The following is an 18097-nucleotide window of genomic DNA, read 5'->3' on the forward strand; positions in this document are numbered from 1 at the left end:
ATTTTTTTTTAATTGAAGGAATATCAGTCCAGTTTTTTCCCCCGAAGTTTTTGGTTTCTTTTGGTTTATTATTTTTTTTGATTTGGAGGTTCTTTTCTCATATAATTAAATCTCTTTTCAATCTTTCCTTTTATATTACATTCACTTAACAAGAGAGCGGGAGGTCTAGATTACTTTTTTACTCCTTGTGATTATATATATTAACTGTTATGATTTTTACCCTGATCTCTTTGCACCATATGTATTATTACTAATGTATGTATATTATTTTCTACTAATGTGAAATTAATAAAAAGATTGAAAAAGAAAGAGGATTTAATTTCTCAGCTTAATATGATTATGCTCAAGAACAAATTAATGCTTTGCCTTTGTATAACAAAATGCTAACACTAGTCAACAAAACAAGCTTATTTAACAACGTGAAATTATTTAGTCACTAGTCAGTTCAAACTGACACACAAATTAGTACATTAAACCTCTGCTGGCAAACACTGCATACTCCAACATATTATTTTAAAATCCAATTATGCACACAAAGACTTTCAATAAATGCCTGATTAAATAATGGGTGTGTGTAACCTCTGCCATGATCCTCATATTTCAGCAGACATCATGTCTTGAAAAACCAATGTATCAAGGCAAACATTTCAGATATCCAGCATCAGCAATTGTTTTGATCTTCAAGGCAAACACCCTGCCAGTTTAATATCCCTACTGCTCAGGCAATGATTCTTTGTTGGAGTTTATTGCTCTCCAGAAAACTTAAGCCAGGAAGCTCATACCTCATGCATCCTGAACAACAATTTACAGTACATCAACTTTAGGTTTGGTCAACGAGTTACATACGCATGTTGAGACACAAGTAAACTGCCAGATAGCAAATGGTAGATTTACCGCCCAATATTTCCTTCCCCAGTTAGAAGTGTGAAGGTAAATTGTGCATTCCAATATGACTGTTTTTGTTCTGTATAATATATATTATTCAGTCTCACAAGTATTAAGGGAGCTCCAATACAATGCTTTCACAGAGAATAAAATTCTAATTTTTACATCAATTTCCCAATGACCCGTCAAAAGATTATACTCACACGAATGAGTTTTGCAACATGTGTCTTCCCACTGCCAGGGAGTCCTCGCATAATAACTACAATCTGCAATAAATCAGGAAAAACAATGAAAGCAATGCTATAGGTTACTGCACATACATGCAGGCGCAGCAGGCTGTTCAGAAAACATATGGTATTTAATTGCTAGGTGATTCAAGTGTAAGAGTTAAGTTTTACTATAATTATATAGGGCATTGATGAGACCACACCAAGAGTACTGTATATAATTTTGGTCTCTTTAGCTAAAAAAGGGTGCACTTACTACAGAGAAAGAGCAGCAAAGGCTCATCAGATAGGCTCCTGGAATGGCAGGTTGTAATATGAGGAGAGATTAAGTAGACTACGCCACTAATCTCTTGAGTTCAGATGGATAAGGGATTAAAAATAAAATATACAAAACTCTAATGAGGTCTCTACCTCAGAGAGCTGTGAAGACTCAGTCATTAACTGAATGTGATCAATTTTTGGATACAAAAAGCTCCAATAACCAGCTACATATTTGTTCAGAAATCCTGATGGTTTGCCATCTGGCTCACCATGCCTCATTTCCCAAGCTCCCTTTAAACTCACTTGAGCCCCATCTCTTGCTCTCCTTTTAAACTCAATAGGTTCTGTTTTCCAGCCCTTCTTTTAAATTCACCAGGGCCCTATTTACTGCACTATTTTAAACTCACCCGGACTCCATTTCCCATGCTTTCTTTAAATCTACCAGGTTCACTGGAAAATTTAATATAATATTGTATAAGATCTAAACAAAATGTGAATTACAAGTTTGTTGGGATATCAATAGGAGTAGGGTAGCCTGAATACAGGAATTCAAACTAATTTGGTGTCATGACCTTCAGATTTGTAATGCAAGCAACCTGCTTTTGTAACGGTGGTTGAGAAATTAGTACATGCCAGGACACCAGAAAATCTCCACTGTTCTTCCATTGGTGCCTTGATTAGGGATTTAAAGTCCTGCAGGTCTTTGAAACCTGACTTCATGACTCAGCGGGAAGGGTTTGACTGCAATCTATTTCACAGTTGTAACTCAGGTTCAAATTTCACTCAAACATTACATACAATTGATTAAAATAAACTTCCAGACAAGATGCATATGGCCACAAAACACATGAAACACATCAACTTAACTCACCCTATCAGGCCGGCTTTGTCTGCCTGGCATTTTTAAAATATCGTCAACATTTTTACTTTCTGGTTTCTTTTCAACACGTGGAGGAGGATGTGCTGGATGAGGGGCAGAAGCAGGTATCCTCTCATCAGAATATCCTCTCCTTTCACCTGAAATATTTGGAAAATAAAGAGATTTGACTAATCCCATATTGACCAATCAAATTAAGAGTAAAGATAAGAAAACAAAATGATCCTCACTTCAGCAGTCAGAACATGATATGAAGAAAGCAATAATGTTAAGTGACAGATCTATGAATTCAAAAGGCTCAAAACTTCATTCTTTTATAAAATAGTACAGCCATATCTGGAATATATACAATCCTAGTTACTACCTTTGCAAACAGAAAGTTAAGTTGTAATGGTAGCTAAAACAAAATAGAGTTGTACTCATGGAAATAAAGTTAATGATAGTAAAGAATACAGGCGAGGGGTTATGCTCCTCGGAAACTGTCCTTATCATGTTTTTCTGTAATGTGAAAACCCATTTCCCATTGAATCCCATGTTATAAGTGGAGATGCGCTCCTGCAGGATGTTTTTCTTTCAGTAGTTGCTGGTTTACACTGGGAGGACCACACAGTGGTCATTTAGGTTTACAACTTGCACTTAAGTTTGTTGGCTCTGTTTCAGACATCTTGAGAGCAAATAATATGGGAAAACTCTTGAAAAAAAAACTGCTCGACAACAAAATGAACTTATTGTGTTAAAAAAACATTATCTGCGAGAAATGCAAGTTGAAAAAAATAAAAATAGACAAAATTTGTTGTTTCATTTGCATTTTGTATTCATTTATTTAACTTCCCCTCCACAAATAATTCCATAAGAGAGACTTTTATTCCATAGCTCAAATATTTGGTAGTGATTTGTGAATTCTGTAAGGGTGAATTACCGTAATGTGGGGGTTGCCAGTAATCTACTTTAAAGGGTCATGGCTGATATGCCTACTGTATGTACAGCTCCTGAATGTAAACTGAATAAAACAATGAAAAAAGAACAAAATTGGTAAAACTTAAGCAAGATTAAAAATCAGAAATGTAACCCTAGTTTTTTTTTACAAAAGCTGATGTCCTATGTTGACGTACGTCTCCAAAAAGCAGGTGAATGACTGCATGGTAATATAAAGAATTCATTCTGAGATTTTATTCCTACTTAGAGATGGCCCCAACATAACTGAATCTATTAACAATAAATGAATTTCTAATCATGCTATTGAGCTCAATTTAGCAGCACAAGGAACTTGAACCACCATTGTATCTGAAAGTCACATGGATGGCCAACAATGGATACATAATGCAATTGTTTGATGTAGCTTTTTGTATAGCACAACCACCTGGCTGTATTTAGGTTAGCTGTCACCTCAATATTGCAAAGATCAAACTGGCAATTCATGAATATGTAATATAACTAGCATATAAATAATGATACCCTCTATATTCACCTCCAAAACCAGTAGGTGTATGATCAAATGGTGGTCGATCGGATAAGCGATCAAACTGTGGCCTGTCAAATCCCCCTCTGTTGAAAGGGTCTTTATTATCCTGATAGTTGTGATATCCACTTGACCTACCAGGTGGACCATGAGACATTCTGCAAGTGAAGCATACAAAAATAATTACTGGGAAAAGAATTTTGTTCACCTACATGGCAAATGAAAAGCATCAGCCATCTGACAAGTTCTTGTCAGCGCAGAGCTTCATCACTAAATTTGGTTTCAGAGAATGTTTTGTAAATGGATGCAACACTTAAAGTCTTAAAATTCACCTATAATGTGGATTTTATTATGTGCATTTGGTCAAGATGAACATGTACTAAAAACATTATGTTTCACCAGAATGAGCCATAGGAACATAACAAATAGAAGCAAGAATTAGCCACACCTGCTCAGCCATTCAATAGGATCCTAATAGATATTTTAACTCAGTGCCACTTTCCTGTACTAATGCCAAGTCCCTTGATTCCCTTAATATCCAACTATACTCAGTGACTGAGCCTCCACACCTCTCTTGGGTAGAGAATTCCAAAGACTTACTGTGCTGCAAGTGAAGAAGTATCTTCTCATCTCCACCCAGAATGGCCATTTCCTTATTTTGAGACTGAGAATTTTTGTCAGTCCTAGACACCCCAGCTACGGGAAACATCATCCCTGAATCTACCACATCATGGCCAAGGGAGATGTCACCTCTGCATCTATCAGAATATTGTGTCATTACTTTATGGTTCACAGTCACAAAAAAAGAGAAGATGAATGTTGTGACCTGGCTACCTTCATAAATAATCACTTGTGATGTGAAGCAGAAATTTCTACTCAGTATGCTGTATCTTCACCTTGATTAATGACATATCAAAATGGTATCACGCTTACCTTTCTTCACGCCCAAATCTTTCACGCTCAAATCCTTCCCTCTCAAAATCGCCCATCGATCTATCTCTGTATGGATCATGCTCTCTATCAAAATCTCTGCGATCCAAATATGGATCTCCCCTTCGTTCTAAAAACGGATCTCTGTCTCCGTAACGATCTCGAGGGCCCATTACATCTAAGTGAAAGAGAAACACTTAAATACAAGGTCTACAGGCTGTTTAACGCATTTGGCTATATGTAGTAACGTGCTAGCAAAACTGAATGGGAATGCAATAATTAACCTTAGGCTTCATATGCTATGAAAAACTTTGGAGCTTTCCATGGTCAGGAAAGGAACTACACAAATGTCAACCTACCTTTATCATACATCCTTTCCCGTATTGGCTCAGGACCAAGCGAAACTCGTTCTCCATAGGGGATCTGCTCAATCCTTCCTGGTCCTGAATCTGAACGTGAAAAAGTAACTTTTTAAGAAGAATCCACTTAAAAGTACTGCATTCAATGTCTACATTTTATCAGGGAATTTTGCAGATTCCAGTTTTATTAACTCTCTACACAATCTCAGCAGAGTAGCTTGAATATTGAATTTTGCTTTTGAAAAAAGGTGCTATTGGGTGATGTAGCATCAATACAGAAAAAAAGATAACTGTTAAAAAAAAAACTTTGAACTTGAAGCACTTCAGAAGTGTCCAAACTGTCAACCTAGCCAGGAGTGGTGCATGACACAAACCTTTAAGTGGAGAAAAGAAATATGCACACTTTTCTGTCCTAAAGAAACCAAGGACAAAAATTTAATGTAGTTAACAGGCACATGAATCTACTTGCTTGTGCATTCAAAAATTCAACAAAAGATTCTTAGTACTTGTTACCTGTAGACTTCAATAGGTCTATATTATCCTGCCTTTGTCCAGTTGACATATACTTAAACTATTCTATCGCCAGTTTTTATATCTCACCAATCCTGTTCACCAATCACAATTATGCTCATTGGCCTACGTTGCTGCACTGTCTGATTCTTCATCTTGATTTCCCAACCCTCACGTTATCTCCTACAATCTTACAACTCTGACCTCTTGTGATTCACTTAAAATAATTGTTCCTCATCATTAGCTGGACTCTCAACATCCCAGGGGCTCCACTCTCTCTGCCTCCCTCCATTCGTCTAAGATGCTCCTAAGAATCTACAGGTTCTCTCCTGGTTACAAGCGCCCGACTTATGTACAGCCCATGTATATGGAGGAGCATTTGGGAGACTGGCTAGATAGATTTACCGGCTTCCTCGGGGCCGCAGGCATCTTCTACCACCTGGGAACTCGGAGCCTGGCTGCATTTCCGGCTGCAGTCCGGATTACAAACAGTTCACAGGAACGAAACCCTGCCGTAACCTGGGGTGAACCTGTACGTCTTTGCCCAAGCTTTAGACTGGACACCATAAGTTTTCCCTACCTCACTCAATGTCATTTTGGTTACTACGTTTTAGTGAAGTGTCTGAGGATATTTGACTGCTTTGAACATATTAGATAAATGCAAGCAATGTCGATTTCACACTTACCACGTCCATGTCCATAATCAACAGTTTTCTGAATTGGTGGTGCCTTATTCAGAGAAGCGGTTGAGATTGGCGAAGGCTCACTGTAACCATAATTAGAATCAGAATTTTTGGGTTCAGACACAGAATCCCACAAACCATGGAATGTGTCTGTGTCCCAACGCTCTGACTGGATGGGGGCATCAGGTGGTCCGGGGCCAAGTAATGAGTTTTCAGTGCTTGCCATATCCTACAATCACATTTAGAAAAAAGTGATGACACGAATAAGATGCTTGCATAGAACACTGTCACGACAGTTCACAAAATATTAAAAATGCTATGCATAAAAGATACCTTACCTAAGAGGAACCAAATAAACTGTCTTAGAACAATAAAACTGGAAAAAAAATGCAGCATTTTTTATTCAAGTTGACAAAGAATTACAAATTTAGTAAGCATGAACTCAAAATCCACAGCAAACCTAAACTTTGGTCATTTGCTGTCCTGTACAAGAAAATTATGGCCTTAAAAGCTGTGAGATAAGTCATAAAAATTCAAATGCCTCATTAAAATCCTTCAAGAATGAAAATCTGCCATCCCTACCAAATCTGGTCTCATGAGTTTAATTCACACTGGAAGATAGTCATTTTTTAATTAAACTTTTAAGTCAAAGAACATAGAAAGAAAAACAGAGATAATAATAAGTTGCAGAATATTGTTTGTACTTCACAGATGGTCTGATCTGACTGCTTTCTTGCTTAATTTTATGTTGCAGAATCATTGAGCACAGAACCATGCCCTTCCGCTCAACTTGTCCATGCTCACCAAGTTGCCTACCTGAGCTAGCCCTATTTGCCTGCGTTTGGCCATTATCCCTCTTAAACCTTTCCCATCCATATATTTGTCTAAATGTCTTTTAACCATTGTTATTGCACCCTCCTCTACCACCGCCTCTGGCAGCTCGTTGCATATATCATATATTGCCCCTCAGGTCCCCTATAAATCTTTTCCCTCTCACCTTAAACCTATGCCCTCTAATTTTAGACCCCTCTGCACTGGGGAAAAGACTGTGACCATTCACCTTATCTGTGACCCTCAGCTTTCTATATACCTCTGTAAGGTAACCCTTCAGCCTCCTATGCTCCAGGGAAAAAAGAAGTCCTAGCCTATCGATCTCTCTTTATAATCAAGCCTTCTAGTCCGGGTAACATCATCATGAATCTTTTCTGCACTCTTTCCAGGTTAATGACATACTTCCTATAGTATAGCGATCAGAACTGTACACAAAACTCCAAGTGCAGTCTCACCAACATCTTGTACAGCTGTAACGTGACATCCCAACTCTGGTACTTAGTGCCCTGACTGATGAAGGAAAGCATGCTAAATGCGTTCTTTCCCACCCTGTCTACCTGTGTTGCCACTATCAGGCAATTATGTACTTGTACTCCTCGGTTGATCTGTTCTGCAACACTCGCCAGGGCCCTGCCATTTACAGTGCAAGTTGTATCTGGGTTAAAATGCAACACTTTGCATTTGTCAGAGTTAAATTCCATCTGTCATTCCTTAGCCCACTTTCCCAGTTGATCTAGATCCTGTTGTAATCTTAGATAACCTTCTTCATTGTCCATTACACCAGCAATTTTGGTGTCATCTGCAAACTTACTGCCATGTCAAATAAATTCTCATCCAACAAACAATCTGCTGGAGGAACTCAGCAGTTGAGCAGCAGATTTCCTCCAGCAGATTGTTTGTTGCTCCAGGTTTGGGCATCTGCAGTCTCTTGTGTCTACATTCTCATCCAAATCATTTATATAGATGACAAAGAACAGTGGAGCCAGCACCAATCCCTGTGGCACCACTGGTCAAAGGCCTCCAATCTGAAAAACAACCCTCCACTACCACCAAGTGACTCCCACCACAAAGCCAATTTTGTACTAATTGGCTACCTCACCCTAGATTCCATGTGATCTAACCTTCCAGATCAGTCTACCGTGCAGGACCCTGGACAACATCTACTGACCTTCCCTTGTCAATCCTCTTTAAAAAAAAACTCAAACAAATTTGTGAGACACAATTTCTCATGCACAAAGCCATGTTGACTCTGCCTAATCAGTCCATGCCTTTCCAAATGCAGGTAGATCCGGTCTCTCAGAATCCCCTCCAGTAAATTTCCCATCACTCATGTGAGGCTCACTGGCCTATAGGTCTCTGGCTTGCCCTTATAGCCCTTCTTAAATAAAAGCACAACATTAGCCACCTTCCAGTCCCCCACCTGTGGCTAACGGTGACACAAGTACCTCTGCCAGGACCATAGCAATTTCCTCCCTGGCTTCCCACAATTTCCACGATGTTCACTTGGTCAGGCCCTGGGTATTTACCCACCTTTATATGTTTTAAGACTGCCAGCATCTCCTCTTTTGTAATGTGGATTTGTTTCAAGACATCACTGTGATCTTCCCTAGCTTCTGTGACTTTCTCCACAGTATACAGATGAGAAATATTCATTTAAGACCCCACCCATCTCCTGTGGCTCCACACATAGACAACCACATTGACCCTTTAAGGGGACCTATTCTCAGTCCCTTTTAAAGATTAAAGAAAATGACAACTCTCTTTCATGATATATTCTGCAGAACATTTTCATGTAATTGCTGTAGATAACTCAAACCCACTACTGTTCATTTCGCTTAATGCTAGCTGTTTGCTTTATGCTCGCTTAATACAGGCTATTCCCTTACCTTGTAAAAGTCTTTACCAGTTTTAGAGCTTTGATAATCTTGAATTACTGGAGGAATTCCAGCTGAATCTGTTTTGCCAGGAAGTAGAGGTACTCTTTCAATCTCCTGTAACTCACTGAAGTACAAAAAAACTGGGCTTAATCTGGTGAAGGAGATGAAGTTATACTGATAACAGAATCAGAAAGCTACACGTCCTCCAGCGTAACAGACACAATGCTTGATCCTAGTGACCAAGAATGCTGAAGTTTTATTTCATGGGTAAAATACCTGTCTTGCTTCAAGCACAAGAAAAGTGACAAGGACTTGACACCGTTCTTGGGGTTTTGACCACTTTCACACGTGGTAGTTGAAAAATATCCCAGGGAACTCGGTATGGCTGAGGGTGGAGCAATAATGTGTATGATCCAATTCTCTTACAGAAATGTATCAAATGTGTTAATAATTCTAATGAATTAATTTTTGGGTAAATGTCAAGTTGTTATATTCTGATGCTTCACATTGTACAGTAAAATAGCTTGCTTTTAAAGTTCATGATTTTGTCACTGATGAAAGGCTTCTAGAAGTTTCTTTCAACTGATTGTTCATTAGGAAGTAATTAAATGATAAACAAAAGTGATACTTTCCCCTGGTTATTGTCCCATTTGTTCCTAAAAATAAATCAAATCACCCTTGAAAAGATAAGGAAGCTGATCAGAACATCAAAGAACTCTTGTCCATAGAATATCCAATTTACAGCTATATCCTTGCTAAATTCCGTTGCTGAATATCACAGGTCAATAATGATTTTACCATGATCACACCAATCTTATTCACCCACAACTCATCAATATAAACCATAATCATGCTCTGTTGACAGGTTTCTGCACATTAAGCTTCCACATTTCAGATCATCTCAGAAATCACACTTCCTCAACCAGGTCAATGCAAACAAAAAGACTTCCACTGGACTTGTTCTCGTGTTCAGGAAGTTCCTCAAGTTAAAGACCTTTAAACCCAATAGGCATAAAAAAAGGGTCCAACAGAGAGTTTTGACCACAAGAAACAAAGATCTCATTGTTGGTCCCATTAAGAAACCAGAGAATTTTGACCCACATTGAAAAAAAACTGCTGCAGATTGAACTGGGAACCAATCTGAAGCTTCAAAGTCAAAAGAAAATTAAAGGAGATAACATCATTAATAGATAAGGAAAATAATTAGTATAATCAATAGATAAAACTCTTGGAAGTACAGCTCAGTCAGCTATTTAATGACAACTGACATCAAAGCCAATGTCGATTCTACCTCTGGCAGATCTTCACACCTGAACATTTTCCAACTGGAACCACTACCCATTTATCAGGAGAGCCACCACAGGCAGAGTATTCCTTCACCGGAAGCATTAAGAGAAATTACAGTTTCATTTGTAGCGTCTAAATGCTGGTATTGTAAACTTCTGCAGATTATTGGTCACACAGTATGCTTTTAAACAGAGTGATACTTAAACAGTGCGTAAAACTAAGAATTTAGTCAGAGTGGAATTCGGAGCAGAGAGGACTGTCTCCAATACTTCTAGTGGTTCATTCAAGCTTGAGATTTTAACATTTGTTCAGAGCTTTAATGCCTGATATAAGTAGGGTTATAAACTTTTGAAGGACTAAAACATCAAATATAAACAATGTAGATTAAGTTACAGCAGTTGTGTGTCTAGACTGAAAAAAATATTATGGATAGCAACGTTTCCCAATTGATCACAACTGCAGTAGATATTGCTATCTTGAAACATTCTGGTTCAGGGTCACTGAGCAAAAAATCAGAGTTCAGAACATTCTTACAGAAGATGAAATGGCTGGAGAATTTGCTTTGAGACTCAGTCACACTTCATAAGGAAATGCAGGATCAGAATTAAGTTCACAGTAACTCAAGTAAGGCTGAGAAACTAATTCTATTCAACAGGTTCACTGCACTTGAAATCTGCAAAGACATGAATAAAGACTGTGGAAGGAAAAGCAGAAAACTGGAAATGGCACCATGGGCAGGAGGCTGTTCAGAGAGGAAAGGAGGAGGAAAAAGAATGTGGTACATAGAAATTTTCATAGTCATAGAGGCAAGTGTCATTCTTTGTCAGCATCATGTTTTGTTAGCAGAGTTTCAATATGATATGCACCCCCATCTGATGCCAGGGTAAGGGACATCGCAATCTCATCAGTCTCAAAGGGTGGCAATACTGTGAGAGACATTGAAAATGATGACAATGATTGGGAAACAAAACCTTTGATGTTATCATATACCATCGTCGACGTTTTGGATCAAAACCCTGCATCAGGAGCATTCCAGCATCTGCAGTCACATGTCTCCAAGTCTTAAAGAGGATTGGAGAAGGGGGGGGGATAATAACATAGAGAAGTGCAGGCTAGAAGCCCTATATGGATAGCAGCAAATGCAATGATGTGTATTATTAAACACCTCCACAAGAGTTTTAACCTGAAGTGGTTACTGGACCATAAGAAAACTGACATAGAGATAAGAAAATTAGGGAGTGGTATGGAAAAGGAAGGTTCTATTTCATGCAGCAAAGGCACCAGCACAGACACACAAAGAAACATCACTGGAACTTGTACCTGAACTGAGAGAGAATGGGGAGTTCTTGGTGGAAAGGATAAATGGGACTTCAAACTGGAAAATGAAGGAATGGAATTTCACCCCAAGGAATTAGTACAAAAATGTCAAAAACAATGAAATGAAGAGTAGGCCAGTCGTCAAAAATGGTGCTTTAAGCTTGAGGGGAAAAACTGTCTGCACCTGTTCTCATAAAGGGTGGTAATACTGTGAGAGACGTTGAAAATGATGACAATGATTGGGAAACAAAACTTTTGATGTTATCATACACCACTAAATATTAAACTACACAGGATCTGGGAGCAAACGAATTTGGTGGAATATCTGGTGATGAAAGCAAACCTGAAGGTTTAATGGCTTTTCTCATTGACTTCTATCATGACTGTATTTTTGCACATTACATAACTATACTTTTATAACATAACCACAGTATAAAGCCACTTACCGCAATAACTTCAGCTCCTGTGCAGCCTTCAATATGATTTCATGTTCTCGTTCAGACAATGCTACAATATTTTGTCCACCTGGTGGTTGGTCCACCATAGGTTTGTCAGAGAAAGGCAGCGGTGGTTCTTCAGGTAAAGTGGACACATGCCCAGGACCTGTCTGAGGTGGCATTTCACGCAAATTGTCAAAGGGTAACCTCCTGTTGTCTGCTTCTGGATACCTTCGGTCATCAATCCGATCCCTCTGCCAGCCAAGCCTGTCTGGAGGATAATTTCGTTCATCTCTCCTCCAGTCTTGCCTTTCTGGATAGTCCCGCCCCCACAACTCCCGTTCTTGCTCTTGTTGATAACCTCTTTCAGGTTCATTCCTCCACTGCTCTTCTCTCCACCTGTCTGGTCGCAGATGTAAAGGAGAGAATTCTCGTCCACGACCATGATGTTCCCATTCTTCTGGTCTGTGGAAGTATTCTCTGTTGCGTTCATTGTCTCTGTTAAAGCCATGGTCATGTGACCTTCCACTCCTGTCAAACTCTTGGTCAAACCCTCTGTCAAAAGCTTCATTTGGAGGACCACGATTTTCCCTTCTATTTAAAGCTTCCTGAGGCACAGGGGGCCGACGAAGTGACCGTTCATCTCTCCTAAATGGATCTCGTTCATCCCAGAAGTCTGGGCCTGTGTCTGTCCAATTATTCCTTTCCCAGGACAGAGCTCTCTCTCTATCATAACCTGGACCTCCTCTAGGTCCAGAGAAACGATCATCCATCTGTCTCCCTTCTTCATGATGCCAAGATGTTTGCACTTCTGTCCTTTGATATGGTCTCATCTCTGGACCATCAACGTTACTGGGACCATCCCCCTTGCGCATGGAGATGTAATCCTTGCCAATCTGTGCCCTGTGTTCTGGGCCTTTTTCTCTGTCATTATTCCGACGCATTGGTGTAGAGTCAAATCTTTTACCTGTTTCTACAGTTTTTGGCTCATGTTTTTCAGATGTTGCCTTTGTGGTAGCTGATGAATTTGAAGGCAGCATTTTAGCTGGATCTTTTTGGACCTGAGCAACAGTTACTGAAGGAGTCGCTGCTTCAGAACTATCCATTTTCTTCTGAATTTCGTGTGATTTAGATAAATCAGCATTTTTTTTCAACAAATCTTTACCAGCTGAAGAATCTGAACCTTTAGAGTCTGTGGCAGCAAAGGTTGTGTGGGCTGGACTTTTTTCATCTACTGGCTCCACTGAAGCATGTGGTACAGTATCTATGTTTTGTTTTACATCCTTCTCTTCTTCTGTAGTCTCCAACTTCTTATCTCCAACAGGTTTTACCTGTTCCTGAACTTGCTCTAAAGATGGCTGAGAAGATTGGAGTCCTTTTAAACCTTGTCCAATTTGCCCAGCTGCAACTTGAGGACCTTTAGATCTTGAGTTAGGTGCAGAGGGTCCACTGGGAGAAGACACATGAGGACCACTAAATCTTGGTCCCTTTGGTCCATCAAACCGTGGTCCAGAACCTTGAAATCTTCCAGCTGAACCCTCAACCCGCTGTCCAGGACCCTCAAATCGCTGTCCTGGAACCTGTCTATCAAATCGCTGACCTGCACCTAGTCCCTCAAAGTGTGGCCCCGAACCCTGACCCTCAAAACGATGCCCTGGGCCTTGTTTCTCAAAGCGACTGCCTTTACTCTGCCCCTCAAAGCGACTGCCCCCTGGGCCCTCAAAATGCCCAACTCCAGGGCCCTCAAAGAAATTGCCCCCTGGGCCATCAAAGCATCCACCTCTTGGGCCATCAAAGCGACTATCCTCTGGACCATCAAACCGATTAATTCCTGAACCCTGGTTCTCAAAGCGATTACCTGGGCCTTGTCCTTCCAAGTAAACTCGATTCTCAAAGCAGTTATCAGGGCCCTGATCCTCAATATATTTACCTGGACCTTGGCCTCCAAAGCGACCACTGGGACCCTGGTCCTCGAATCGACTGACAGATCCCTGGTCCTCAAATCTACTGACTGGACCCTGGCCATCAAAACGACCGCCGCGCCCCTGATTCTTGAAACGACCACCACGTCCCTGGCCCTCAAAGCGCCCACCACGTCCCTGGTTCTCAAAGCGGCCACCTCGCCCTTGGCCTTCAAAGCGGCCTCCTCGACCTTGGCCATCAAAGCGGCCGCCTCGCCCTTGGCCCTCAAAGCGTCCACCACGTCCCTGGCCGTCAAAGCGGCCTCCTCGCCCTTGGCCCTCAAAGCGGCCTCCTCGTCCTTGGCCCTCAAAGCGGCCTCCCTGGCCCCGGCCCTCAAAGCGGCCTCCCTGGCCCCGGCCCTCAAAGCGGCCACTGCGTCCTTGGCTCTCAAAACGGCTGCCACGCCCTTGACTCTCAAAGCGACCTTCCTGACCCTGGCCTTCAAAGTGGCTGCCATCACCTGGTCCGTCAAAGTGGCCTCCAGGACCATGGCTTTCATAGTGACCTCCTGGACCATGGCCTTCATAGTGCCCACTGGGACCCGGGCCCTCGAAGTGATCTCCCGGACCCGGGCCCTCGAAGCGACCTCCCGGACCCGGGCCCTCGAAGCGACCTCCCGGACCCGGGCCCTCGAAGCGACCTCCCGGACCCGGGCCCTCGAAGCGACCTCCCGGACCCGGGCCCTCGAAGCGACCTCCCGGACCCGGGCCCTCGAAGCGACCTCCCGGACCCGGGCCCTCGAAGCGACCTCCCGGACCCGGGCCCTCGAAGCGACCTCCCGGACCCGGGCCCTCGAAGCGACCTCCCGGACCCGGGCCCTCGAAGCGACCTCCCGGACCCGGGCCCTCGAAGCGACCTCCCGGACCCGAGCCCTCGAAGCGACCTCCCGGACCCGGGCTCTCGAAGCGACCTCCCGGACCTGGGCCCTCGAAGTGACCTGTTGGGCCTTCAAAGCGACCTCCCGGACCGTCAAAACGGCCTCCTGGACCGTCAAAGCGGCCTCCCGGATCCTGGCCCTCAAAATGACCCCTTGGACCCTGGCCCTCAAAATGGCCACCTGGACCTTCAAAACGGCTGCCTGGACCCTGGCCCTCAAAATTGCCCCTTTGACCCTGGCCCTCAAAATGGCCTCTCTGACCCTGGCCCTCAAAATGGCCTCTCGGACCCTGGCCCTCAAAATGGCCTCTCGGACCCTGGCCCTCAAAACATCCGCCCTGACCTGGACCTTCAAAGCGGCCACCTGGACCCTGGCCCTCAAAGCTGCTGCTCGGACCTGGGCCCTTAAAATGACCACCCGGACCCTGGCTATCAAAATGGCTGCTTGAACTCGGGCCCTCAAAGCGGCTCCCCTGGCCCTCATAGTGACCATAAGGCCCCTGGCCATCGACACGATTGCCAGGTCCATGGCCTTTAAAGCGACCCCCGGGCCCTTGCCCCTTAAAGCGATGGCCGGGACCATGGCCCTCAGAGCTAATGCTGGGAACTGAACTCTCAGGACGATTGCCAGGACCTGGACCCTCAAGATGACTGCTGGGACTCTCGCTCTTAATGCTATTGCCAGGAACTTGCCCTTCAAATTGGTTGCTCGAATTCTGGCCTTCAATGCTCTTGCCAGGCCCCTGGGTCTCAAAGTGGATACCAGGACCTTGGCTTTCAATGCGATTACCTGCACCCTGCATTTCAAAGCAACGATCGGGACCTTGACTCTCAAAGCTATTACCCTTCTTCTCAAGTTGATTACCAGGACTCTGCTTTTCTTGGCACTGTGCCTCAAGGGAATTTCCCTTCTTCTGAAGGAGATTATCCTGCTTTTTGTCAGGAACCTGCTCCTTGGTGTTATCTGCCTTCTCAAGTTGATTTCCAGAACCCTGCTCCTCAGGACGGTTAAGCAAAGCTTGTTTTTCAAGGCAACTGCTTGGATTCTGCATTTTAAATTCATTTTCTGGAAGCTGACTCAATGACTTATCTTCACGTTGATGACCTGGAGCTTTTTCCTCATCCTGCGGCCGCCGAACTGAATCTTCAACATTGTGACCTCTAATTTCGCCCTCAACATGATGAGCTGAAGCCTCTTTCTCAATGTGCTGCCCAGCACCCTCACCGTCAACATGCTGGCCCACAGTCTGCTCTTCAAATTTTGCTTGGGGTCCCTCAAAGCAATGACCTTGAAATCTAGGACCTCTTGAATCAAAGCGTGACCGAGAAATTTCTCTTACTCCTGGTTCATCAAATTTGTGTTTTCCTCTTCCACGGGATCCATCAAACCTACCGAACAAAATGAAATATTTAATCACAAGGCCACAAGATCCCTTTTGTATTTAATAATAACCTCACACATTCTATGAAATCAGCTTCTCTTTTGGTGAAAAAAGTACATTAAATTCCTCTCCCAAGAATGTTTCAAATTTTATATTAAATTAATCCTAATTCATCAAAAACCTTGTTTTAATATTACTAAATCAATAAAAACGTTTCAATTTTAAGCCATTTGCAGATTTTTTTTTCCAAATCTCCTTTGAATACTACAGTTTAATTGGCCTTCATTACTAACCACACCAGTACAATGCAGACCCTAACCATTCACTGTGTGTGAAAGATTTTCCTCATGTCATTTTTGGTTCTTTTGTTAATCGCCTTCATTCTACGTTCCTTGGCTCTTTACCCTTCTGCCAAAGCTAGTTCCTCTCTTTGTCTATACCATTTACAGTTATAAATACTTCCATTAGATCCACCCATAATGTCCTCTGTTTCCAGGAAAACAAAATTAGCTTACTAGAGAATAGTTAGGAGGCCCTTCACATCCACATCAATCTTCTACTGGAGCAACATTCTAGTTCACCCACCAACCATTTACCCGCATCCTTGCAAATTTTTCTCCATATATTACCTATCAAAAATCACAATGGAACCTGCCTTCACCATATCTGCAGGCAGCGCATTCCAGAATGCAATCATGTACCGCATAAGTTTTTCCCATGTCACTGCTCATTCTCTTTATTTTGTGCCTCTGATCCAGATACCTCATCATTTCATATAAGAACGTCAGAAAGTAGGAACAGGAGTAGGCCACTCTGCCTCTCAAGTCACCCCTTGCTATTTAATAGGCCTCAATTCCTCCTCCGTGCCAGTTCCCCATAGCATTCAATTGGCTTTTACTGCAAGATGACTGTAGGGTAGAAATAAGGAATTACTGTTACAGGGTATTGGTGAGGCCACATCGAAGAATGAGGGGAGATCTTTCAAAAAAATTACCTACTTTCTCTTTAAATACCTCGAGTGATCTATCCTCCTCCACAACCCTCCAGGATAAAGAATTCCAGAGATTCACCATCCTCTGCGAGAAGTTCTTATGCATCTCAATTTTAAGTGACCGCCTCTTATCTAGTAGCCATTTCCCCTCATTTGAAATTCTCCCACTAAGGGAAACATCTCAATCCAGCCATGCCCATTAGGATCTTATATGTTTCAATAAGATCACCCCTCATTCTTCAAAACTCCAAAGAATACAGACCTACAGTAGCTCGTGATATGATAAGTCTCTGATCCCAGGAAGTAGCCTGGTGAATTGGGCCTCGTCAGATCCTTTCTTAAATAAAAGGACCAAAACAGTGCATTGTACTCCAAGTGTGGCTTCACCAATACCTTGTAACAATAATTCCTTATTTCTACTCCAGTCATCTTGCAGTAAAAGCCAACATACCACTTGCCTTCCAAACCAGCCTGCTAATATCTTGCGATTCATGCACAAGAATAACTAAATCCCTCTGTACTCTGTACCTTTGATGTCTTTCTCCACTTAGAATATAGCCTGCCTTTAAATCCGTCTAAGGTAAAAGACCTCGCACTTGCCCACATTATGCTTCAAACAAATTTCCTCTTACTTCTCTTCTCCAAATAAGTCCAGCCTCTCTAATCTATTATTGTAATGACAGATCTTCATCCCAGGAACCATTCTCATCCACTTTCAATGATATGCACACACCTACCCCTACGTCCTTCTGCTCCTGCACTTTTTTCAGAACAGTATAGTTTATTCTATATTGCATTTTCTTATTCTTCCTGCCAAAATTAACCATTTCTCTGCATTAAAGTTCATCTGTCACGCACCTACTCATTGCATCAACTTGTTCATAACCTGCCTTCACAGCTCACATTAAGTAAAACTCTGATAATCTGGCACCTTTGGGATTTTTCT

At 42.1% G+C, this 18097-nt stretch overlaps 1 protein-coding gene across 2 annotated transcripts in view; it reads right to left on the bottom strand.

Annotated features, from left to right (window-relative positions):
- Positions 1-18097, bottom strand: part of LOC127570152 (YLP motif-containing protein 1-like) — an 88148-nt gene that overhangs the window by 26154 nt on the left and 43897 nt on the right. For both annotated transcript variants that reach the window (XM_052015405.1, XM_052015399.1), the window contains exons 6-13: positions 11950-16167; positions 8909-9023; positions 6195-6420; positions 4999-5088; positions 4643-4817; positions 3719-3867; positions 2245-2390; positions 1089-1151 (exon numbers count right to left, since the gene is read on the bottom strand). In XM_052015405.1, the coding sequence (XP_051871365.1) occupies positions 1089-1151; positions 2245-2390; positions 3719-3867; positions 4643-4817; positions 4999-5088; positions 6195-6420; positions 8909-9023; positions 11950-16167 (5182 nt within the window). The remainder of the gene's footprint in view (positions 1-1088; positions 1152-2244; positions 2391-3718; positions 3868-4642; positions 4818-4998; positions 5089-6194; positions 6421-8908; positions 9024-11949; positions 16168-18097) is intronic.

Source organism: Pristis pectinata, chromosome 1 (assembly GCF_009764475.1).
Source record: "Pristis pectinata isolate sPriPec2 chromosome 1, sPriPec2.1.pri, whole genome shotgun sequence".
Taxonomy (NCBI): domain Eukaryota; kingdom Metazoa; phylum Chordata; class Chondrichthyes; order Rhinopristiformes; family Pristidae; genus Pristis; species Pristis pectinata.